This window comes from Rhinopithecus roxellana, chromosome 1 (assembly GCF_007565055.1).
Source record: "Rhinopithecus roxellana isolate Shanxi Qingling chromosome 1, ASM756505v1, whole genome shotgun sequence".
Lineage (NCBI taxonomy): Eukaryota > Metazoa > Chordata > Mammalia > Primates > Cercopithecidae > Rhinopithecus > Rhinopithecus roxellana.
Genome location: NC_044549.1, coordinates 50,252,775 through 50,277,916, shown reverse-complemented (window position 1 = coordinate 50,277,916; position 25,142 = coordinate 50,252,775). Strand labels below are relative to the sequence as shown.

The 25,142-nt window shown below is 43.5% G+C and overlaps 1 protein-coding gene across 4 annotated transcripts in view; it reads right to left on the bottom strand.

Annotated features, from left to right (window-relative positions):
• The window catches only part of IFT122 (intraflagellar transport 122), an 87,089-nt gene that overhangs the window by 49,511 nt on the left and 12,436 nt on the right, over positions 1-25,142 (bottom strand). For 3 of the 4 annotated variants that reach the window (XM_010381499.2, XM_010381500.2, XM_030934853.1), the window contains exons 2-8: positions 24,359-24,425; positions 22,629-22,713; positions 15,671-15,749; positions 12,870-12,946; positions 10,239-10,305; positions 9,083-9,229; positions 4,762-4,837 (exon numbers count right to left, since the gene is read on the bottom strand). In XM_010381499.2, the coding sequence (XP_010379801.1) occupies positions 4,762-4,837; positions 9,083-9,229; positions 10,239-10,305; positions 12,870-12,946; positions 15,671-15,749; positions 22,629-22,713; positions 24,359-24,425 (598 nt within the window). Of the gene's footprint in view, positions 1-4,761; positions 4,838-7,134; positions 7,312-9,082; positions 9,230-10,238; positions 10,306-12,869; positions 12,947-15,670; positions 15,750-22,628; positions 22,714-24,358; positions 24,426-25,142 lie in introns of all 4 variants that reach the window. The other variant, XM_030938791.1, reaches the window with a different exon arrangement.

Genomic DNA, 25,142 nt, shown 5'->3' with positions numbered 1-25,142 from the left:
CTGGAGTGCAGTGGCCGGATCTCAGCTCACTGCAAGCTCTGCCTCCCGGGTTTATGCCATTCTCCTGCCTCAGCCTCCCGAGCAGCTGGGACTACAGGCGCCCACCACCTCGCCCGGCTAGTTTTTTGTATTTTTAGTAGAGATGGGGTTTCACCGTGTTAGCCAGGATGGTCTCGATCTCCTGACCTCGTGATCCGCCCGTCTCGGCCTCCCAAAGTGCTGGGATTACAGGCTTGAGCCACTGCGCCCGGCCTTCGTTTGCTTTTTGAGCACAGGTCTTGCTCTGTCACCCAGGCTGGAGTGCAGTGGTAAGAGTTCACTGCAGCCTTGAACTCCTCAGCTTGGAAATACTCCTGCCTCAGCCTCCTGAGCTGCTAGGACAATGGGTGCCTGCCACCTTGCCTGGCTAATTTGTTTGTTTTTACGGATGGAGTCTCTCTATGTAGCCCAGGCTAGTCTTGAACCACGATCCTGGCCTCAAGTAATCGTCCCTCCTCTGCCTCCAAAAGTACTGGGATTACAGGCATGAGCCACCATGCCCAGCTGCAGATGAGAATTTTAAAACAGCTATTGGCAGGGCGCGGTGGCTCAAGCCTATAATCCTAGCACTTTGGGAGGCCGAGATGGGTGGATCACGAGGTCAGGAGATCGAGACCATTCTGGCTAACCCGGTGAAACCCCGTCTCTACCAAAAAAATACAAAAAAAAAAAAAACTAGCCGGGTGAGGTGGCGGGCGCCTGTAGTCCCAGCTACTCGGGAGGCTGAGGCAGGAGAATGGCGTGAACCCGGGAGGCAGAGCTTGCAGTGAGCTGAGATCCGGCCACTGCACTCCAGCCTGGGTGACAGAGCGAGACTCCGTCTCAAAAAAAAAGAAAAAAACAGCTATTATAACTATGGTTAAGACTATAAAGAAAAATATGCTTGTAATGAATGAAAAGGAAAAAAGAACTAAATGGAAATTCTAGCACAGAAAAATGCAATAAAAACTGAAACAAATATGCACTGAATGAGCTTAAGAGAAATATTAGAAGTTGCAGAAGTCAATGAAATTTAATACTGAACAACAGAAATCCTCCAATCTGAAGATCAGAGAGAAAAGAAGGGATTTAAAAAAATAATAACAGGGCCTCAGTGACTTGGAGAACAATAACAAAAGGTCTAATGTAAGTGTAATTAGAGTCCCAGAGGAAAGGAAAGAATGGAGAAGAAGAAATATTTCAAGAAATCATGGCCAAAATGTTTCCACATTTGGTGAAAGACATAAAGATATCAATGTGTACATTCAAAAAGCTCAGTGAACACCAAGCAGAAAAATACAACAAATTGCTTAAGCATTCCAATATTGCTTAGGAACTTTAAATAATATACACTTTAAATATAATTCTTATATCTTTCCACTTAAAATCAGAAGTAGGCCAGATATGGTGGCTCACACCTGTATTCCCAGCAATTTGGGAAGCCAAGGCAGAAGAATCACTTGAGCCCAGGAGTTTGAGACCAGCCTGGACAACATAGGAGACCCTATCTCTCCAAAAAAAAAATTTTTTTTAATTAGCAGGGTGTGGTGGCACGTGCCTATAGTCCCAGTCGCTTGGAAGGCTGAGGTAGGAGGATTCCTTGAGCCCAGGGGATCAAGGCTGTAGTGAGCCATGATCATACCACTGCATTCCAGCCTGGGTAATAGGGGGGGACCTTTTCTCAAAAAATAAATAAATAAAATCAGACATATAAAAATACTCAATACAACTTTTAAATGGTCATTGCAAGACTAATCTGATAGATATTCTAATATGGATTCTGGCACCAGTATGCCTGGGTTTCACCAGGGTGGACCACAGACTAAATGTGTGCCTTTGGGCAAATTATTGAGCCTCTCTGTGCTTCAATTTTCTTGCATGTAATATGGTGATGATAACAGTATTTACCTCATAGGGTTGTTACAAGGATTAAAAGAGTTAATCTTTGTAAAGAGTTTATATAATGCCTAGAATTCAATAAATGTTAGCTATTATTATTATTAAGCCAGATCCTCTTAAGTATTACTAACACTTCAAATAACAAAAATACACAAATTATACCTCAGGCTAACACAAAAGTATGGGTTTGATTTACTTCATCATCCCATATTTAATTCTAATCTTCCCAGATTGGGAAGGGAAGACACTTATCCACCAAGAAAACAATTTTACTGTCCCAAACAAGTTGGGGTTACCATCTCAGCAGGTTGAGGTTGCTTATCCTGCAGAAACTTTGGGCCACAACACGAGCTCTGGGGCGGCATAGACGCAAGATATTTCCTGTGGCCCTCCGCCATGTTGAGCTCTTTTCTACTGTGGCCTTAGCAACAAGACCCAATTCCCTCCCACTGCAGTGTGGTCATTTGTTCCCAAGAGTCGTCAGTACCCACATCCAGTGCCTCGTACACAGTAGGTGTGCCTATAAATATCTGTTGAATGATGACGTACACACATTAAGTGGATGAATAGAGAGGGCCAGGGAAACTAGATGATAGTTAATTAAAATGAGAGTTTTAGGAAATCAACCATGGCAAACTGAGAAAACACTTCATTATCTGCTCCCTTTATCATTTTTTTTTTTTTTGAGACGGAGTCTCGCTCTGTCGCCCAGGCTGGAGTGCAGTGGCCGGATCTCAGCTCACTGCAAGCTCTGCCTCCTGGGTTCACGCCATTCTCCTGCCTCAGCCTCCCGAGTAGCTGGGACTACAGGCGCCCGCCACCTCGCCCGGCTAGTTTTTTGTATTTTTTTGGTAGAGACGGGGTTTCACCGTGTTAGCCAGGATGGTCTCGATCTCCTGACCTCGTGATCCGCCCGTCTCGGCCTCCCAAAGTGCTGGGATTACAGGCTTGAGCCACCGCGCCCGGCCCCCTTTATCTTTCTTTACTTGAATACAAAAGAAATGACCAATGGTAAGACAGGGGTAGAAGAAATGGCCCAAAAGCTGGGCTACACACATCTAAAACTCTTCCTTCTTGCATGACATGTTTTGAGGAATAAGGATGCTATGAAATTAAAGGCTTCACTGCGCAGGTTGCATTTCTCACTTGCTTGGCTGTGGTATGAAACCTGTACCCAGCACCTTTACTCTAATTCTTGGCGTTTCCTGCCTACTAATAAGTCATCGTACTACCATGCCCTCTATATTTTAATCCACCCTCCACAGAAACAAGTTATTCTTCTGAAGCAAGAATCTGTGATGCCACTTCCTGCCATCTATGGCTCCTGAATACTTACAGTATATGATGTTCAAACTTCTTATTCACACTACTCAGGTCCTTTATAATCACATCCCCGGCCAGGTGTGGTGGCAGCTCATGCCTATAATCCCAGCACTTTGGGAGGCTGAGGCAGGCAGATCACCTGAGGTCAGGAGTTTGAGACCAGCCTCACCAACATGGAGAAACCCTGTCTCTACCAAAAATACAAAATTAGCCAGGCGTGGTTGCACATACCTGTAATCCCAGCTACTCAGGAGGCTGAGGCAGGAGAATCGCTTGAACCCGGGAGCAGAGGTTGCAGTGAACCGAGATTGCACCATTACACACCAGCCTGGGCGACAAAGCGAGACTCTATCTCAAAACAAACAAACAAAAAATCATAGGCCGGGCATAGTGGCTCACACCTGTAATCCCAGCACTTTGGGAGGCCAAGGCGGGGGGATCACGAGGTCAAGAGATGGAGACCATCCTGGCTAACACAGTGAAAACCCGTCTCTACTAAAAATACAAAAAAAAAAAAAAAAAAAAAAAAAAATTAGCCGGGTGTGGTGGTGGGCGCCTGTAGTCCCAGCAACTCGGGAGGCTGAGGCAGGAGAATACTGTGAACCTGGGAGTTGGAGCTTGCAGTGAGCCAAGATGGTGCCACTGCACTCCAGCCTGGGCCACAGAGTGAGACTCTGTCCCAAAAAAAAAAAAAAGAAAAGAAAAATCATGTCCCCATGTTCCTCTTCAACTCTGTCTTCAGGTCACAAAATCTGAGAGGCAGTCACCCTGTACAACTCACCCTTCTCTGAAATGTCATATATTTTCATTCCTTCCTGCCTTGATACATGCTATTTTTTTTTTCTGCCTGAAACACCATTCCCAATGTCCTCAGTCTAACTCAAAGATAGCCTGCTCAAACATAACCTCTAACAAGACCTCCCATCTCTACCAAGTAGTGATGTTACCCTCTTTTGTATCTCTAAAAGCCATCTATATAGCTTTCTATTATGTCACACACCACACCACACAGGGGCTCTTTGCTATCAAGTGTGTCTCCGCCAGCCTGTGAGCTCTTGCAGGTAGAGACTATCACTTTCCTGGCTCTATGTCAGCAGCTCCTTTGTGAAAGGGCTGTCCTAAGTGGGTACTCATAAATGTTGGTTGAATAAATGAAAGCAAATAGAGGAAAGTAAGGTCAAAACTAAGAGCTAGATTTTAAAGTCAAACCAATCTGGGTTTAACTCCTAGGCTCCACCATTTACTAGCTGTATGAAATCTTGGGCATATAATTTCACTGCTCTGAGTTCTGGTTTACTCATTCCTAAAAAGTTGATAAGGAAAGTAATACCCACTTCATTGGGTTTTATAAGAATAAAATAGGATAAAACATGCAAAGCAGTGAGCACAGTACCTGGTATCACAGCAAATGCTCAATAAGCAGGAACTAACAATGATAATGTATAATGAATAGTAACAGAATCTCAGAAAATGAAAATATAACAGGCATGACTGCAATTGGATTTGTACTGGGCTACATACCTGTTTTCCACTCAGTTGGTAGAAGGAAACTTTCTGTCCCCAGTCAGCCACAGCTAGGATGTCATTACGTTCCTCTCTAATCAACAGAAGATAAAAGACATTATGAAGGACCACAGCCTGCTGATGAGTATAGCACTAAGGGCTTAAACAACAGGAACAAGAGAGCCCTGGCTTCAGGTTGCCAAATGTTGTACAGCTTTACTGATGTCAAAAGTTGTAATTCGGCCCAACCCATCCATCAGTCTTATGGGATGAAGCAGAGGTGAGGTTTAGCCTTCCTGGGATCTGCTGTTTCACTGAGTCCTCTGCTATGAGTTTATGGTGCTGGGGACACTGCTACAGCTGAAGAATATAAACCTCTCATTTCAGAGCTTACTGGGGAGCAACACTAAGACAGACAAGGCTCCAATATTGAGACTGCTTTTCTCTTACATGCTGGAAAATGTTGGGAGATGGCAGAGAAACATCTCTTTCAATACAAAGGCATTTTTTAATAGAAGGGAAACGTGCTTGCTCTTCCTGAAGAAAGAAAATTAACACCTAAAAATAGGTTCTCCTGCAGGTGGGGGTCCTTGCACAAGTGAAATGGTTTCTGACTGACTCTAATTTTCAAAAAAGAGCAATGGGCTCTCTGAAAACATGCAACTTGTCTTTGAAACTGAGAACCTATGGGGATCAGTGCCGTGGGGCTGGGACTGTAGGACCAGCACATAGGAGAAACTCCCTTGCCTAAGCCTAGGGAGCAAGCTACCTGGGAATCTAGTTCAAGAGAAAAGTGGCAGCACGTGGTGGCTCACGCTTGTAATCCCAGCACTTTGGGAGGTTGAGGCGGGTGGATCACCTGAGGTCAGGAGTTCGAGACCAGCCTGGCCAACATGGGGAAACTCTATCTTTACTGAAAATACAACATTAGTCGGGTGTGGTGTCGCGCACCTGTAATCCCAGCTACTTCAGAGGCTGAGGCACAAGAATCACATAGAACCCGGGAGGCAGAGGTTGCAGTGAGCCAAGATCGTGCCACTGCACTCCAGCCTAGGTGACAGAGCCAGACTGACTCAAAAAAAAAAAAAGAAAAAAAAGAAAATAAACAAAAGCATTCCTAGCCTTTGAGGCTGGGTCTTAATTCACCGAATGTTGCCTCTTTGTTTATTAATTCCAGCTTTTCTGATCCCAGTGTCTTGTGGTCACCTGGTAGCACCACTGGAAATGTAGGCAGACAAGCTAAGGCCTTGTTTGTTAAACCCAGTCAAGAGTGGCAAATGTCATAGGCACTAACCCAAAACTAAGGGAAAAGAGACAAAGACCGAGAGGGATGTTAATGAGGGAGCCTGCAGATGATCTTTGTGTGAACTGGCACTGAAGTCCAAAGTACAAACGATCCAGGAGCCCAGCCCACCAGTGAGCCCTTTGGGGAGGCCACATATGGCTCTGGGCTGGGCTCAGTCCCTGTGAGGTGGATTAGTGATTTTCAACCCCCTTTTTCCTCCTAGGGCAGTAGGATTCTTTACGAAACAAAAACTCATGTTGAAACAATCAAAAGCACTGAAATGGGGACCCAAAGCCATACCTTCCTCCTTTACTGTCCCCACTTCCTAGCCCCCATGACCTCAGGGTGGGATTCTTCCAAGGAAACTCAGGTACCATGGAAAACAGTTCGGAAAGTCCCAAGCTAGATCTCTACTGCCCAATTGTGATATCCTGGCTACCCCAGCTTTCCCCACTCTGGCCTGCCCATGCTTTCCCTACAGGCAATCTTGACTGAAGAGAAGAATGAATGACTGGACAGCCAGGATTTGAGTGTGAGGACTGTGGCTAAGGTAAGGGCTTCCTCTCTGACATGCATCCTAGAAAATGCAAGGTAAGGTAAGGGATAGTGTGGGAACAGGCTAAGAAACATGTCCAGTAATTGAGGAAGTGTCGAATGATGGGGCATCCACAAAAGGGCACACTCTTCGGCCATTAAAAATCATGTTCTTCGAAGGATTTATAATGTTACTGGAAAGGGGTCACACTATAATGTTAAGTGAAAAAAAAGCAGAATATAACTTAGTTAATTATATGAACACACTAAAAGACTGAGGAGAAATACACTAGATTGCTAACAGTGATTTCCTCAGGTGATGGGGTTTTATCAGAAAAGCTGAACTTTCTCCTTTAGTCTTTTCAGTATTTCCTATAGTTTCTCACAGGATCACTTTATAACCCATACACAATTTTTAAGGGTGTTGTCTCCTTTTTTTGAAGGAGCTTTCACCCACAGTTCCCCCCAGTCCCTGTACTCCCTTGGCCAAGGAGCTTAACATCCGTCCTGGCAAGTCTGTGTGGGGCCTGGGCCCTTACCAGGAGGGTTCCCACTCACTGGGACACACTCACAAGTTGTCGTCCCCGGGACTGTCGTCTTCTTCCTCTGGTTCTTCCTCCTCTGCCTCACTACCCTGACTACTGTACACTGCTGACTTCAGAGTGGAAGGGATTTCCTGAAAATATCTGTTGACAATGACATCCTCGGCATCCTCATTCTCCCTGTTCATCCAGAAACTCTCCCATCGGCTGTAGACAGTAAGTAGTTGTTCAAAATTACATTGCCTAGAAATACACTAAAACTATAATTTAAAATCCTGTCAAGGAGCCCCTGGGGGCCGGGTGCGGTGACTCAATGCCTGTAATCCCAGCACTTCGGGAGACCGAGGCAAGTGAATCACCTGAGATCAGGAGTTCAAGACCAGCCTGACCAACATGGTGAAACCCTGTCTCTACCAAAAATACAAAAAATTAGACAGGTATGGTGGCATGTGCCTGTGATCCCAGCTACTCGGGAGGCTGAGGCGAAAGGACTGGTTGAACCTGGGAGGCGGAGGTTGCAGTGAGCCAAGATCACACCACTGCACTCCAGCCTGGGTGACAGAGTGAGACCCTGTCTCAAAAAAAAAAAAAAAAAAAGATAATAAAAATAAAAAATAAAAGGAGCCCCTGAACCCTACCTGGAGGAAGACAGCCACCAGTTATACAGGACATCCGGCTTCTCATGAATTAAAAATGGTAGCCTAGAGCCACAAAGTCCTCTGCAGCCACAAATCAAACAGCAGGAACTCTGGGGTGGGCTAATGGCCTTTGATAGCATTACACATGCATGATACAGCATGAGCCAGACAAAATTATTCAGGAAGAAGCATAATAACCTTCCAAACAACCTTCTAAATCAAGTAGGCAACCATCTGTAAAGTGACATTGAGCTGGTAAACAAGTAGGACCTTTAATTTACCTTCAGAGGACTCCATAAAGGATACTGATGGTTTAATAGTATCATAGGCTATATAAAGAGCATATAGGGTCAGGTGCAATGGCTCACACCTGTAATCCCAGCACTTTGGGAGACTAAGGTGTGTGGATAACCTGAGGTCAGGAGTTCAAGACCAGCCTGGCCAACATGGTGAAACCCATCTCTACTAAAAATACAAAAAATTAGCCAGGTGTGGTGGCGGGCACCTGTAATCCCAGCTACTCAGGAGGCTGAGACAGGAGAATTGCATGAACCCGGGAGGTGGCGATTGCAGTGAGCTGAGATTGCACCATCGCACTCCAGCCTGGGCAACAGAGTGAGACTCCATCTCAAAAAAAAAAAAAAAAAAAAAAGCATATAATTAGTTTACTGTCAAAGTCACATGGACATAGAAAGGAAAGTGTGTACAAAATTTGAGAAGGTAGGTGTCAACTGCTCGTGTATCTCTAGGCTTTAGGGATGTCTGCAGACTTAATTTTGACTTTCTGGCAAAGGTAACAAAAAGGCTCATGAAAAAGCTATTTATTAACAGGTGGGCACATATTCTGCCCAAACTTGGAGGGAAGAACTAAAAAAGGAAAGGCAAAAATGAAGCCACAGTAGAGAGCTCCACTATTGATTCATAAGGAAACAGTCCTCCTGCATCACTCACACACCACACACCACACACACACACACACACACACACACACATATACCATATTCATGTACACGTGCATGTACACATATGTGTGCATGCACATGTGGGCACACATGCCACACACACACTTTGGCCTGGCCTAAATAGCTCATCTGCTTTGCTAAAATCTCCAGGATGCATTCCAAAACTCAACTTTTGAGCAGGCTCTTTAAAAATTCCATACATTCTTAGGTAGGAGGACCGTTAAAAAAAAAAAAAAAAATCCATACAAATGGAACAGGTTCTAAAACAGACTATTCAAGTGAGGTGAGAAGCCTTTGAATCTAGGGAGACCTCAGGAAGACAGAAAGCCCTTCTTCATGATGGTGTTTGTTCTAGAAGGAGGACAACTTAAAGAGTACCTTGAAGGGTTCCAGCAGATGGACCATATCGGCGAAAGGGAGCCCCCTGGCCGCTCGATCTTCACTTTCTCCTCACCATTTTTGTTCCGTATGCTGATGATCCCATTGAACATCCCCAGTGCCAGGTACTGACCATCATTTGTCCAGCTGTGCACACAACCAACAAAAGGCATGGGGATAGAGGAAGCACCCCACAGAAGGTAAAATTAGTGAGGATGATGCCTTGGTTTGAAATAAAAGTCTGATGAGGCAGCAACAGCTGGGATGGATATGGTTTCACTATTGCCAGTCCTGACATAAAGTCAGAGGATCAAACTTAAAATGCTATTTAGTTCTGTAATCAACAGTGAGAAGTGAAGGTACCATTTGGTACCTTTTTCTGAGCTCCCCCAGCCCTGTGTACACACCTCTATGACAGCCCTTACCTTGTGCCTACATCTCTGGGCCAGCCACCACTTCCCACTCTCCATCTCAATCCCCTCCCACTTAAAGGGCCCCTTAAGAACAGACTTGGTGTCTTCCAATCCCTAGGACAGTGCTTGCTTTGTAGCAGGTGCTCAGATGCTGAACGGAAGGGATATACTCCTAGAAGCTGAACACCTACCATTTAGAGTGTCTGCTGTACACCAGGTGCTGTCCTGCATGCTTTACACTCATAAGTTTGTGTATATTTCACAACAATCCCGTCAAGTCAGTATTTTTATCTCTATTTGTCAGATTTGTCAGATGAGGAATACAAGGCTCCAGCTCAGAAAGATTTAGTAACTTTCTTGAGGTCACATGGCCTGTCAATGACAGATTCTGGATTCTAATCCAGGTCTAGCATCAAAGTGTGGGAGGGAAAGCTTTCTTCCCCACAGATGCTGCCTGGACAATGACAGCCTCACATTTTCTACAAGCCTCCACTCAGTATAGCTGGGTGTTGAGGCTTGTTGCTAGGTAACTGCATGAAGGCAACTTGTAGTTCTCTTTTGCTTCATGATCAAAGGCATAGGTCTTTCCCATTGAGGAGACCAAAAAAGAAGAAAGAAGGAAATACAGGGGCCTAAACCAACTACTTAACACAAGACCTTCTCCGCTGCATGAAATAATTGGATTTTGAAAGTCTGTGTGGAAGATGAAGGAACATAAATCTTATTGTCAGAGCTGCACTTACCTGCAGCAGATGATCTTGCTGCTTGATTTGTGTTTGGAGACAGACTTCTGTTCAGGAGACCACAACCCTTCAATGCACAATAATATAAAAGAAGATGGATTGGTTGGAATACTACCCAGCAATAAAAAGGAACAAATAATTGAAACATACAACAACTTAGATGGATCTCTAGGACTTTATGCTGAATGAAAAAACACAATCTCAAAAGGTCATATACTTACTGTACGATTCCATTTCTATAACATTCTTGAATGACAAAATTATAGAAAGGAGAACGGATTTGTGGTTACCAGGATTTGGAAATAACTGGAGGTAAGGTGAGTAGATATGACAGTAAGTGGTAACTTCATGGTGATGGCTTAGCTCTGTGTTGCACTGGTGGTAATCTACACATGTGATAAAACAACAGAACTATATAATATACACACTTTGTGCCAGTCTCAGTTTCCTAGTCTTGATATTGTATAATAGTTACGTAAGATGGACCCACTAGGGGAAACTGGATGAAAAGTACATAGACTTCTTGGTACCATCTTTGTAACTTACTATGAATCTATAATTCTTTCAGAAGAAAAATAAGATAGATTGGTAAAGTGCCAGCCAACTTTTCAGGGATCTGACTCTCAAAGAAATGACAGTTTCACTGTTCATAACTCTGACATTGCAACCAGAATATAACCTAGCATTTAAAATAACAATGATGCTTTCTGAAAATCTAGTTTTCTTTCATAGGTCTCAATCACAACACATGACCCTATCTGAGCTGTGCCTCTTGCACGGCATACTGGTCACCTAAGGCTTGCTCCCCCTGTCCCAGATGCCCTGGCTCAGTGCCTCATAGCAACAAGTATATGTCTAGATAACATAAGCAAATTATTCTATTTGCCAAGTTGCGAAGTACAATCAAGAAGCTAACTACAGTGCACAAATATATAGCCAATTGCAACATCAAACAAGTTATTTTTTGCCTTTCCCCTGGTCCAAAACGCTTCCTCCAAACATTTTGACTTGTGCACATGTTATCTGTGTTCCACTAAGCCTGCCTGGAGCTCCCAGCTGGAGGAACCTCCTTCTTCCTGGGCCTCCTTCAGCAGTGCTTAGCAGGGCAGGCTTTGTATGCAATCACCTGGTCTCAGGTCCAAGACCTGGTTCCTCTACCTACTAGCTAAGGGACCTCTACCTCTTTTTCATCAGTAGGGTGGGAATAATACCTGACACCTCAGGGGCTGTCATAAAGCTCAAACAAAAATTCATTTCTAATCCTTAGAACAGTGCCTAGCACACTGCAAGCATTCAACTTTAATATTGTACTTTTTAAAATCCTACCTTCCCCTGGCCGGGCGCGGTGGCTCAAGCCTGTAATCCCAGCACTTTGGGAGGCCGAGACGGGCGGATCACGAGGTCAGGAGATCGAGACCATCCTGGCTAACACAGTGAAACCCCGTCTCTACTAAAAAATACAAAAAACTAGCCGGGCGTAGTGGCGGGCGCCTGTAGTCCCAGCTGCTCGGGAGGCTGAGGCAGGAGAATGGCGTGAACCCAGGAGGCGGAGCTTGCAGTGAGCTGAGATCCAGCCACTGCACTCCAGCCTGGGCGACAGAGCAAGACTCCGTCTCAAAAAAAAAAAAAAAAAAAAAAAAAAATCCTACCTTCCCCTAAGACCACAAGCTCCTTGAGGGTAGGGATTCTATTTTGTCTTTTTAATCTTCCAGTATAAGCATACAGACCAGTGCTTCATATGAAGAAAATGCTATAAAATACATTAAACAAATGATAGGCCTTTCTCCATGTATTTATACAATTGGCTTTCAATTCCGTTCTCTCTTTTGAACCTCAGAACCAGAACCATATCAGTGAGACAGTGAGCAGCATGCTCCTTTTAGATAAGGGAACTGAAACACTGAGAGGGATTAGGCCTCTGACTTCTCATCTAGTGACTCCATTGTATCCACTAGCAAGGAACACAGACTGATAGAGCTGAAAACAGAATTAACCATTAATGGAAATAACCTACAAGCCTCTGCCCAATTTCACTCCCTTCCTCCCTCCATAGACATTTTACTGATACCTCTTTTGTGCCAGTACTACACCAGTGCTGTAATGCTGGCACGGGACCATGGCCAGGATGAACTCCTCAAGGTGTTCAGCCCCTCAGGGAGGACAGCTACAGCCGCCCCAACAAGTAATGATGACAAACTTTGGAAGAAGTACAACTGCAACAGTGAAGAATTTCACATGCACACAGATGTGGGTCAATACAAAGGTGAGGACAACTGCACTGTCCCTGCCACGGTGAGTCAGGGAAGGCTTCCCAGAGGCAGTAACACCAAGGGAAGGCTTCCCAGAGGCAGCAACATCAAGTTATGCCTGTGCCCTCCGAATCTTCTTACCACTTCCTTTGCTGGGGCCCTTCCTGTAGTCTCTGATGTCCTACTAGAGTAAAGGTCACCATTCACTATCTTGGTTTCTACACGATTTAAAGAATAACTGTCAGCCTCCCCTCAGCCATTGAAGGCAGAGAAGTAGTATTAACTCTCTCAGGATAAAATCACCATATTCTGAATGCATTTCAGCATTTTTAGCCTAGATTTTCAGTTATTTCAGGACAGGACATCAGGAATCAGAACCTACCAAAGTCACTGGAGGAACAAGATGCCAGTTGATGAGTAATAGGATTGTAGGAGACACACTGTATAGCATCATTGTGCCTGGGAAGTAAACAACTGTAGATTACTATGCAGCAAACCACAAGCATTTCAGTGGCTACAACTGAAGACTTTAATAATGAGTCCACAACCTCTGACTACAGACCACTTGCACTTCTGCAAGTGACCAACAAAAAGCACAGAAATTAATTCTCCTACTCCAAAATAATTAACCCTTCTCACCCACTGTTTTCTTATTTATAGAGCTGGGGACTCGCTTTTGGCCAGGTTGGTTTTGAACACTTGGCCACAAGCAATCCTTCCACCTTGGCCTTTAGGTGCTTTATTTGTGGTTGTTACTCGTACTGTTTTGCGGAGGCCCAGAAATATAAGATGGAGGTGCAATGAAAACATTACAGACCAAGATCTGGAAACATGAGAGATCCTTCGACAACAATGAAAACTGAGCAAATCATGTACCAAGCATGGCAACTCAGCCCCAGTTTTATTCCTTCACTTGTGGGTAATACTTTACTTACAACATCACTCATTCATTCATTCATTCATTCATTCATTCAAAAATTGTTTGTTGATTTGTACACCCATGTTCATGGCAGCATTATTCATAATAGTTAAGAAGTGGAAGCAACACAAGTGTCCATCAACAGATGAATGGATAAATAAAATGTGGTCTATATATACAATGGAATAATATTCAGACTTAAAAAGGAAGGAAGCTGAGCCCAGTGGCTCACACCTGTAATCCCAGCAGTTTGGGCACTCGAGGGAGGATTGTTTGAGCTCAGGAGTCATAATGAGACCTCACCTTCACAAAAAATAATAATAATAAAGAAAAAAAAAGGAAGTAAATTCTGACACATGCTACAACACAGATGAGCCTTGAGGACATTATGTGAAATGAAATAACCCAGCCACAAAAGAACAAATACTGTGTGACTCTACTTATATGAGGTATGTAAAGCAGTCAAACTCAGAGAGAAAGAAAGTAGAATGGTGGTTTTCAGGGGCTGGGGGTATGAGAGAAGGGTGAGTAGGTAATTTGAAGGATATAGAATTTTAGTTTAGTAGGATAAAAGAGTTTGGGAGATTGGTTGCACAACAATGTAAATATATTTAACATTAAACTGTAAACTTAAAAAGTAGTTAATATGATAAATTTTATGCCATGTATATTTTACCACAATTGAAAAGAGGCCAGGTGCAGTGGCTCATACCTGTAATCCCAGTAGTTAAGAGGACAGATTGAGCCAAGGAGTTCAAGACCAGTATGGGCAACAAAGTGAAACCCTGCCTCTATCAAGAAAAAAAAATTGAAAAATTGGCCAGGTGTAGTGGTGTGCACCTGCAGTTCCAGCTATTTGGGAAGCTGAAGTAAGAGGATTATTTGAGCCTGGGAGGTTGTAGTTGCAGTGAGCTAGGTACCACTGTGCTGTAGCCTGGTAGACAGAGCAAGACCCAATCAAGAAGGGAAGGGGAGGGGAGGGGAGGGGAGGGAAGAAGGAATGAGGGAGGAAGGGAGGAAGGGAGGAAGAGCAGAAGGGAGGAAGGGAGGAAGGGAGGAAGGAAGGGAAAGAAAGACAAAGAAAGGAAGGAAGGAAGGAAGGAAGGAAGGAAGGAAGGAAGGAAGGATTGATTGTTGAGTACCAATTATGGGCTAGGCATTGTATCAGGGACACAAGAGTGAGAAAAAAAAAGATGCAGTATCTGCTCTTATGGAACTAAGGAGGAGGAGGAAGGAAGGAAGGAAGGAAGGAAGGAAGGAAGGAAGGAAGGAAGGGAGGGAGGGAGGGAAGGAAGGAAGGAAAGAAGGAAGGAGAAAGAAAGAAAAGAAAGAAAGAAAGAAAGAAAGAAAGAAGAAAGAAAGAAAGAAAGAAAGAAAGAAAGAAAGAAAGAAAGAAAGAGAAAGAAAGAAAGAGGAGAGAGAAAGAAAGAAAGAGAGGGAGCGAAAGAAAGAAAGAGAGAGAGGGAGGGAGGGAGGGAAAGAAAGAAGAAAGAAATAAGAAAGAAAGAAGAAAGGAAGGAGGAAGGAAGGAAGGAAGGAAGGAAGGAAGGAAGGAAGGAAGGAAGGAAGGAAGGATTGGTGAGTACCAAGTATGGGCTAGGCATCGTATCAGGGACACAAGAGTGAGAAAAAAAAAAAAAAAACAGATGCAGTATCTGCTCTTATGGAACTTACAGGCTGATGAGCAATACTGATCAGTCACCAGAATAAATCTAAAACTGCAATTCTGAGAAATGCCTCAAAAGAGATCTGCCCAAGCCTAGAGAGGCAGGAAAGTCCTTACAAAGAAAGTGACATTTGAGTCTGAGATTTGTAGGGTAAGTAGGGACTAACTAGTAGAGGAATAGGGGAAGAACACAGCAGACCCTCAATAGTGAGAGGAGGCCTGGAGCACACTGACCCCAAGTTTCTGACATTTGACACTGGGTGGATATAAGGCCATTCTCTGAGATAGGGCCACTGGAAGATGACAGGTTGGGGGTGGGATAAAGTCTACAATGTCAGATGAATTGAGATGAGCTTCATGAAAGCACCTGGCCCAGTGCTGACCACGCCAGTAAGTGGCCAAGAAATATTCATTAACTTATTCACTACTCAATCTTCCTATACCAACCACACACACCCACAACTTAATTTCAAGTTCAATTTAAGAGAAAAAAGTTTTCTCCTACATCTTTTCTAAGATGTAGCCTCTAAGAGGCTTTTGCTGCAATTATTCAATAAGCATCAAAATCATAATACTGTACACCTAAATGGTTACTTACGTGTACTTCAGAATGCCTTCCAGTTTTGATGTCCAGATAATAACGCTTTTGTCAGCTGATCCAGAAGCAAAGCGCTTGCCTAAAAGTGTTTTTAAAATGGAAAGTCTTACATTTATCTTAAACCAGTATTTCCCAGAGAGAATTCTTTAGAAAACTAGTTCTTTAAGGTACCTAATAAGTGTTAGCTTCTTTACTACTTCTTATCAGTACTGGGAGGCAGGACCTTGGAGTCAGAATATTTGGGTTCCAAACCTGCTTTGTCTGACACTGAGTAAACAGAGATGTATTGGGGGCCTACTACTATGTAGTTGTCATGTTCTATGCTAGGGATCAAGTAATGATTAAAACACACATGATCCCTACTTCATAAAGTTTAGTCCAGTGTAAGAAGTAGGCATCAAATTAATCTAACAAAAATACAACGTGGTAAGACACGGATCCTATGAAAGAGAATAACTGGGGAAACTGATTTACTTTTTTACTTAAATTTTTATTTTTGACAAATAATATCTACTTATGAAGTACAATGTGATATTTTATGTACGTACACATTGAAGAATGATTAAGCTAATTAACATATCCATCACTGCAGATACTTTTTTTTATAGTGAGAACATTTAAAATCTATTCCTGGCCAGGCGCCGTGGCTCATGCCTGTAATCCCAGCACTTTGGGGGGCCAAGGCAGGTGGATCACGAGGTCAGGAGATGGAGACCATCCTGGCTAACACGGTGAAATCCCGTTTGGTAAAAATACAAAAACAAAATTAGCCAGGCCTGGTGGCAGGTGCCTGTAGTCCCAGCTACTCGGAAGGCTGAGGCGGGAGAATGGTGTGAACCCAGGAGGTAGAGCATGCAGTGAGCCGAGATCTCGCCACTGCACTTCAGCCTGGGCAACACAGCAAGACTCTACCTCAAAAAAAAAAATCTATTCTTGTACCAGTTTTGAAAAATAGGCTATTATTAACTATCGTCACCATGCTGTGCAACAGATCTCAAAAATGTACTCCTTTTGTCTGACTGAAAGTACCCTTTGGTCGACATCTCCTGGGGGACCTAATTTAGATGAGGGAAGGTTTCTCTAAGGATGAGATCCTTCAGTGGAGACCTAAAGGATGAGCAGAGCTTAGCCATATGTAGAGAGGAGAAAGACCCATCCACATGGATGGAACAGATGTGCAAAGGCCCTGAAGCAGGAAAAGCCTGGCATGTTTGAGGGAATGAGCAGAGTCATCATGGAACTGAGGGAAGGGTGAGGTGGGTTGTGGAAGGATCTCTTGGGACCTCAGGGACACAGTAGAGGCCTTGCTCTTTATCCTAAAGCAATGCGAAGCCAAAGAAAGGTTTTAAGCAGAGTGATAGATCAGATTTGCATTTTCATACTACTTGGGCTTTATGAAGGAACAGACTGGAGAGAGGCAACATATAATAAGTAATTTGTTATTAATTACACTGTTACACATTTATAAGTATTTGGGAGAGGATCACAGCATCATGGCAGCAAACAACGGGGTCTTCACCTACTCTGGTGAAAGATGAGGAATAAGAGGCAAGCATGAGTCACATTCTGTATACCTTAAGGACTTTCAGACTTTATTCACAGGGCAAGTGGAAGGTGACCTTGGGCAAGTCACTGTTCTCTGAGCCTCAATGCCTTCATCTGAAACACAGAGGAATAGTATCTTCCTCAGTCTTTTTGTGGGACTCAACTAAGATAGTATCTGTAAAGTATCTTTTTTTTTTTTTTTTTTTTTTTTTTTTTTTGAGACCAAGTCTCACTCTGTTGCCCAGGCTGGAGTGCAGTGGCACGATCTCGGCTCACCACAACCTTCGACTCCCGGATTCAAGGGATTCTCCTGCGTCAGCCTCCCAAGTAGCTGGGACTACAGGCACCCACCACCACACCCGGCTAATTTTTTGTATTTTTCGTAGAGATGGGGTTTCTCCAGCTGGTCTTGAACTCCTGACCTCAGGTGATCTGCCTCCCAAAGTGCTGGGATTACAGGCATGAGTCACCACTCCTGCCCCTTTTTGAGACGGAGTCTAGCTCTGTCACCCAGGCCAGAGAGTAGTGGCATAATCTCGGCTCACTGCAAGCTCCGCCTCTCAGGTTCAAACAATTCTCCTGCCTCAGCCTCCCAAGTAGCTGGGATTACAGGCACAAACCACCATGCCTGGCTAATTTCTGTATATTTAGTAGAGATGGGGTTTCACTGTGTTCACCAGGCTTGCCTCGAACTCCTGACCTCGTGATCCACCTGCTTTGGCTTCCCAAAGTACTGGGATCACAAGCATGAGCCACCACACCCGGCCAACTACCTTTTATAGTAGCTGAAATAGTAGATATTAGGGTGAGCCGTATGATACTGCTGCAAATACTAAATAAACAAAGAAACTGCTCTTACTATTTCCATCACTCCTCCCTCATCCTGGTAGGTAGCAGGTTATGTGATGAAAAGCATAAGCTTTGGGCTCAGAGTCTCTGGGTCAGAATTCCTAGATATCTCACAGACCAGCTGCATGACCCAAACAAGCTACTGAAGAGCTCTATGATTTCCTTATTTGAAAAATGGATATAATGTTAGTATTTACCTCATGGTTGGTGTGAAGATTAAATGGGTGTATGTATGTGTGTACATACAGTTGACCCCTGAACAACATGAGTTTTAACTACATGAGTCCACTTTTATATGTGAATTTTCTTTTGCCTCTGTCTCCCTGGTACAGTGTCACCAACCCCTCCTCTTCCTCCTCCTCCTCCTCAGCCTATTCAACCTGAAAACAATGAAGACGAAGACCTTTATGATGATCCACTTCCATTTAATGAAGAGTATGTATTTTTCTTTTTTCTCAATTAACATTTTATCTAGCTTACTTATTTTAAGAATACAATATATAATACATATAGGCCGGGCGTGGTGGCTCAAGCCTGTAATCCCAGCACTTTGGGAGGCCGAGACGGGCGGATCACGAGGTCAGGAGATTGAGACCATCCTGGCTAACCCGGTGAAACCCCGTCTCTACTAAAAATACAAAAACTAGCCGGGCGAGGTGGTGGGCACCTGTAGTCCCAGCTACTCGGGAGGCTGAGGCAGGAGAATGGCGTAAACCCGGGAGGCGGAGCTTGCAGTGAGCTGAGATCTGGCCACTGCACTCCAGTCCGGGCGACAGAGCGAGACTCCGCCTCAAAAAAAAAAAATAATAATCATATAAATAATATTAAAAATGTGTTAACTGTTTATGTTACAGGTAAGGCTTCTGGTCAACAGTAGGCTATTAATAGTGAAGTTTTGGGGGGTTCAGAAATTACATGCAGATTTTTTATTGCACAGGGAGTGGCACCTCCAACTCCTGTGTTGCTTAGAACTGGGCCTGGAATAGAAGCAACACTAAAAAAAAATTAGCTATTTCTATTATTTCTTCATATTATAATGTTTTTCTCGAACAAAAAAACTATGTCTTACATACTTTTATATCATGGTTGCTCATTAAATACTTATTAAACTTGGGCCAGGAGTGGTGGCTCACGCCTGTAATCCCAGCACTTTGGGAGGCCAAGGTGGGCGGATCACAAGGTCAGGAGTTTGAGACCAGCCTGAACAATGTGGTGAAACCCTGTCTCTACTAAAAATACAAAAATTAGCTGGGCATGGTGGTGTGCACCTGTAGTCCCAGCTACTCAGGAGGCTGAGGCAGGAGAATCACTTGAACCAGGGAGTCGGAGGTTGCCATGAGCTGAGATCGCACCACTGCACTCCAGCCTGGGCGACAGAGCGAGAGAGACTTTGTCTCAAAAAAAAAAAAAAGTATTAAACTTAAGGGAGAAATCAGAAACAAGTAGACTTAAAAGAGCAATTCAGTGTATCTGAATCTTCAGGTCTGAAAGGAAAAAACCAGTTCCGAGGACTAAAAGACTTTTTAATCATTATACAGGTGTCATGAAGAGGCAGCGTGATACACTAGAAAGAACGAGGGCTCTGCAGTCAGAGGACCTGGGTTAGGCCTGCCTCTGCCACCATCACCTGTAATTGCTCCAAGTCTGTTTTCTCATCTTTGAGCAGGGATAAGAGTCCCCTTGCTGCCTGCTTCAGAGAGTTGTTGGGAGCATCAAATGAGATGTGTGTGACATGACTCTGGAAAGTGCTGTGCAAATGCCACTACTGACGGGTCACACTCTGACATCCTCAAGTGCCTTAATGGTGTTGCAGGTCAAAGAGCCCTGCTATGCTTATAAACACCAGAGGCATCAGAGGCCCAATAGCTCTTCTGTACCTACTGGGCCTTACACTGGGCCCTTGACTGGCCCACGTTTCTCAAGAGCCACTAGGATGAGACAGAAACAGTTCAGCTCTCCAGGCTCCCTCCTCACAGGATTGTTCCTAAAACATTATTCTGAACTTGAACTCAAACATGCGCGCGCACGCACACACACACACACACACACACACACACACGACTACCATGGTATAGTACACCTGACTATGAAGCAAGAAATTAGTCTTGTCTTTGGGCCAACCTGCTGCATGGCCTTGGCAAGTCACATGACTTGTCTTTTTTTTTAGAGACAGAGTCTAGCTCTGTCACCTAGGCCAGATTTTAGGGAGTCTCACTATGTTGCCCAGGCTGGTCTCAATTCTGCCTTAAGCAATTTTCCCAACTTCAGGCTCCCAGAGCTTTAGGATTACAGTAGGATTATAGGCATGAGCCACAGTGCCTGGCCAATTGTCTATGTCTTTATGTAGGGCTAAAGTGAAGAGACTGGACTACTCAGACTAAATTATATGCACGAAATTCTGCATATATATGAAGAATCTACATTTTTCTAGAAAGTGGTCTAAAGCTTCCATCTGATTATCAAAGAGGCCCATCAGCCAAAAGAAGTTAAAAATCTGGGACTGGAATAATCTCCAAGGTTCATTCAAGCATTATAACATTACAATTTTGTGACTTCTTGGCAGTGGCTACAGAATGTTATCTCTAATATTATCCATTTGACACATGAAGAAATTGTGACTCAGACTCAATAACCAGCTCAAACTCACAGAATTCTGGTGTTGGGTTGGGGTTGGAACTCACAACTGTCTCATTCCAAAGCCCATGTTCTTCCCACTAATCCTATGCTGTCGGACAACATGGATATATTTTAAAATAAATTTAAATCTCAGTTTCATGCATCACTTCCCTTCCTTCCCAACCCACCTGGTACCCCAACTGTAACAATCCTTCAACCCCACCAGAACCTACTACTTCTCCATTGCTGTCCTCTCTCCCTTCATTATTCAGCCAACAATTCAAGGTTAATGTATATAATTATTTATCTGTATACACTTTCTGCTCCCTTGCCCTCCTACTTCATCTTCAAATGTGCTTGCAAAACCACCTCTGGTTAAATTCACCTCTTCTGCCTCACAACTATGCAGCTCAAAATGGCTGGAGAAAAAGACACAATCACACCAACTAATCTCACTTTCAATTCATGATCACAACCTTCAAGAGGGCCCTTCATGTCACTGGGGATCTCACTACACCTCCTGGGTCCACTCACTCTCCCACTCTCTGAGGCAGTGATTTTACACTTTTTTCCTTTCTCTTCAACTCTCTGAAACCTCCCTTCCCCATTGTCACTCTCAGTTGATGTTGCTTCCTATTTCACTGAAGAAAAAAAAAATGGAATTGAGAATTTCCATTAGATTCCTACTACCACACTGTCCCCATTTGCTGGCCTCTGCAGTTCCTACCATGCCCCTATCTAAAGCAAACACCCTGTCTATGCCCTAGATCCCATCTCCTCTTGCCTGCTCAACTCTGTTCCAGCAGTCCTCTCCCCTCTCCTACATCATCAACTTTTCTCAAATTCAGCATGTGTAAAACTGAATTTCTGATCTTCAACTCTAAGTTTTCTCTACCTGCAGTCTTTCCCATCTCTGTCGGGGGGCAACTCCATCTTTTCAGTCCTCAGGTCAAAAACTTTGACTCCTTTTTCTTCACAGCCCATATCCAATCTGTCAGACAATCCAGTTGGCTCCACCCTCCCATTATATCCAGAGTCTGATCATTTCTCACCACCTCCTCTGCCCCCACAGAGGTCTGAGCCACCATCACCCCTTGTCTGGATAATGCTTCCTCACTCAGATGTCTCAACCCTCACCTCTTGCAGGTTTCCAACTCAGCAACTAGAGGGATCCTTTTAAAATATAAATCAGATCAGATCCCTTCTCCGCTGACGACCTTTCAGTAGTTCCATTTTGATTGAAAATCAAAATCTTTATGATGGCCAGCCTGATCTGACCAGCCCATGTCTGTTATCACTTTATCCTCATCCTCTACAATTCCCGATTCTCTTTGATCCAGCTCCTAGTAGGCACACCCATACCTAAGGGCCTTTGCAATGGCTCTTCCCCTGCAAGGAGCTCTTGTTCCCCAGATGCCCACTGGCACAATCTCATTGCCTCCTGACTTCAAAGTCTTTGCTCACCTGTCCTCATTTCAATGAGCCCACCTTCACTAGTCTAATTCAATACTGCACCCAACCCCCTGCCCTGCTCAGCACTCTCAATCCCCCTCACACTGCTCTACTTTTTCTTCTTCCATAACAGTTATCACCTTCCAGCATACTGCTTAATTTACCTTTTTACTATGTTTACTGTATGTCCTCCCTCATACTCTCTTCCTCCCTCACTTCTCACCACCACCCCATAAAACAGAAGCCCCATAAGGGGAGGGACCACCGTTTTTTTCTCTGAAGTATCTCAAGCATCTTGAACAGCACCTGGAACATAGATCGCCTCAATAAATATTTGGTAGATTGAATGACTGAATTGAAGTTTAAGCAACTTCACTATCTTCTGAACTTGCAAGTTGTACTCTAGCTTACTAGAAATAATTAAAAAGTGACTAAGGAGAAAAATGAACAATGATGAGGCCATCATAGAGAATGGAAACCCAGAGCAGCCTTTTACCATCCTTCGCATATGCCACACAGTACACAGTGTCTTTGTGTCCCTTGAGGGGCTGAAGTAAGGTGCCATCAGAGGTGTCATAAACCTGGCAAAAGAGACAAATACGGATTATCTATGTGATATCTATTAGTCAGAATTCCTGCAGGGTTGCTACTGCTATTTTTGTTTTTATAACAATACATGTGTCAATATTCTAAATTTATATCCAATAAAAACTACGGTGAAACCAAAAACAACGTGACTTAAAGTTGGGTAACCAAGAAGTAAAGGTCCCAGGTCTATGTACTACTATATGACCAGGAATATACCACCAATCCTTAAGAACCAAAGGTTCAATTAGTCACTCCATGGAAATGCTTTACACTCATCCTTACCTGAATTCAGATACATGACTAATCAAGGCAGGTCCTTCTAAATAAAACTAGCCCATAAAAAGAGCCAGCTACAACATGATTAAATTTTAGTGCCAGTTCTGCACTAAATCAACATAATAGAGAGATGTTTCATATTTGCTACCAAGAGTTTGAAAGTCACACAACTCTGGGTTTTCAAGTAGGAGGGAATGTTATAAAACCCAACTGTAGGCCAGGCATGGTAGCTCACGCCTGTAATCCCAACACTTTGGGAGGCTGAAGCGGGAGGATTGCTTGAAACCAGGAGTTCAAGACCAGCTTGGGCAACAAAGTGAAACCCCATCTCTACCAAAAAAAAAAAAATTATTTTAATTTAAAAATTAGGTGGGCGAGGTGGTGTGTGTCTACAGTCCTAGCTACTTGGGAGGCTGAGGTGGGAAGATCCCTTAAGCCCAGGAGTTTAAGGCTACAGTGATCTATGATTGCACTACTGCACACCAGCTTGGGCAACAGAGCATGATCCTGTCTCTAAGAAATAAAATACAATAAAATCCAGCTGTAATATGGATTTAGGTATTTGATAGCCATGTGACATCTATCACTACGTGGAGAGTTAAAAACACACCATCTGAGAAATAAAGGGGAAACTTTCTGAAATGGTTATAGTGTTGGAAAAGATAACCTATGTAGAAAAACTAAAACGGCTTGGATTGTTTACACTGGAGAGAAGTCTGCAGAACAATTTAACCATGTTTTAAGATTATGTAGTTAACCATACAAAGAATGGAGATTAATCAGTCTGCGTATCTAGAGACAACAGAGAAGAGGAAGTAGACTTAAGACAGAGAGATCATACAAAAGTTTTTTGGTCAAACATAAGGGGTTCTCTGAAAATTATTTTTATATACCTGGATAGGTTCCAGAGAGAGCATATGTTCTTTGAAAATATGAAAAATAGGACAATATCCATATGGAATTGTTTAGGTAGGCCAATGCCTAAAAGCTGGGGTCTGACTTTTCATGGACAGAGCACCTTCAGTCCTGTTGCTTGAATTTTTCTGGGGAACAAAATGTAAACTGACACCAGTCCAGTTTCAAAGGCATGTGATTGTTTTCAACTCTTTCATGGGTGTCTCAAAGCAGAAAGGGAAAGATTAATGACCCCAAAGGAGGTATTGTTCACAGGTTCTTATCTGATAGTTTACTTGCCTGTTTTAAATAGTCCATTTCCATCCCTATTAAAAAGTAATAAGGAAGGTTTTCCACTCTTTCCTTTCTAATCTCAAAAAAAAAAAAAAAAAAAGGGTCAAATTTCAGAGTACTCACAAGAGGGAGGTTGGGAAAGTACTTTAAGAGGAAACTAAAACAAAATCCTACCAGTAATCTGCTGCCGGCAGCCAAAATCAGTTGAGTTCCATCAGGCTTAAATGCGATGTCATTTATACTGAACAGAAAACAAGGCAAAAAGACAATTAGGAACCAAAATTATGAAGTCTGCTAATGGCCAGGAAAGTAAACTTTATTTCCATTAAGAAACACTGTGTGTGTACTGAGGAGAAAAAGAATAAGAATTGCATTTGTTGCAAATTCCATTCAACCGCCATACCACAGCAGCCCATTCAGTCATGATCCACTCAGTATTTAGCTCTTTGTCCTGACTTCCTCTTGTCCAGAAACCAGACACAAGAAATTATTCAAAGGGTTGACTGTTCAGGGTATTAACTCTTCTAATAATACCATAAAGGCCAGACAACATGAGAGAATGCTGTTGTAGCAGGACGGGCGGCAGACAAAACTCCTCAGACACCAAGTTAAAGAAGGAAGGGGTTTATTCGGCTGGGGGCATTGGCAAGACTCCTGTCTCAAGAGCCAAGCTCCCCGAGTGGGCAATTCCTGTCCCTTTTAAGGGCTCACAAGTCTAAACGGGTTCATGTGAGAGGGTCATGATTGATTGAGCAAGCAGAGGGTACGTGACTGGGGGCTGCATGTACCGGTAATTAGATCGGAACAAAACAAGATAGGGATTTTCACAGTGCATTTCTTTTTTTTTTTTTTTTTTTTTTTGAGATGGAGTCTTGCTCTGTCGCCCAGGCTGGAGTGCAGTGGCCGGATCTCAGCTCACTGCAAGCTCCGCCTCCCGGGTTCACGCCATTCTCCTGCC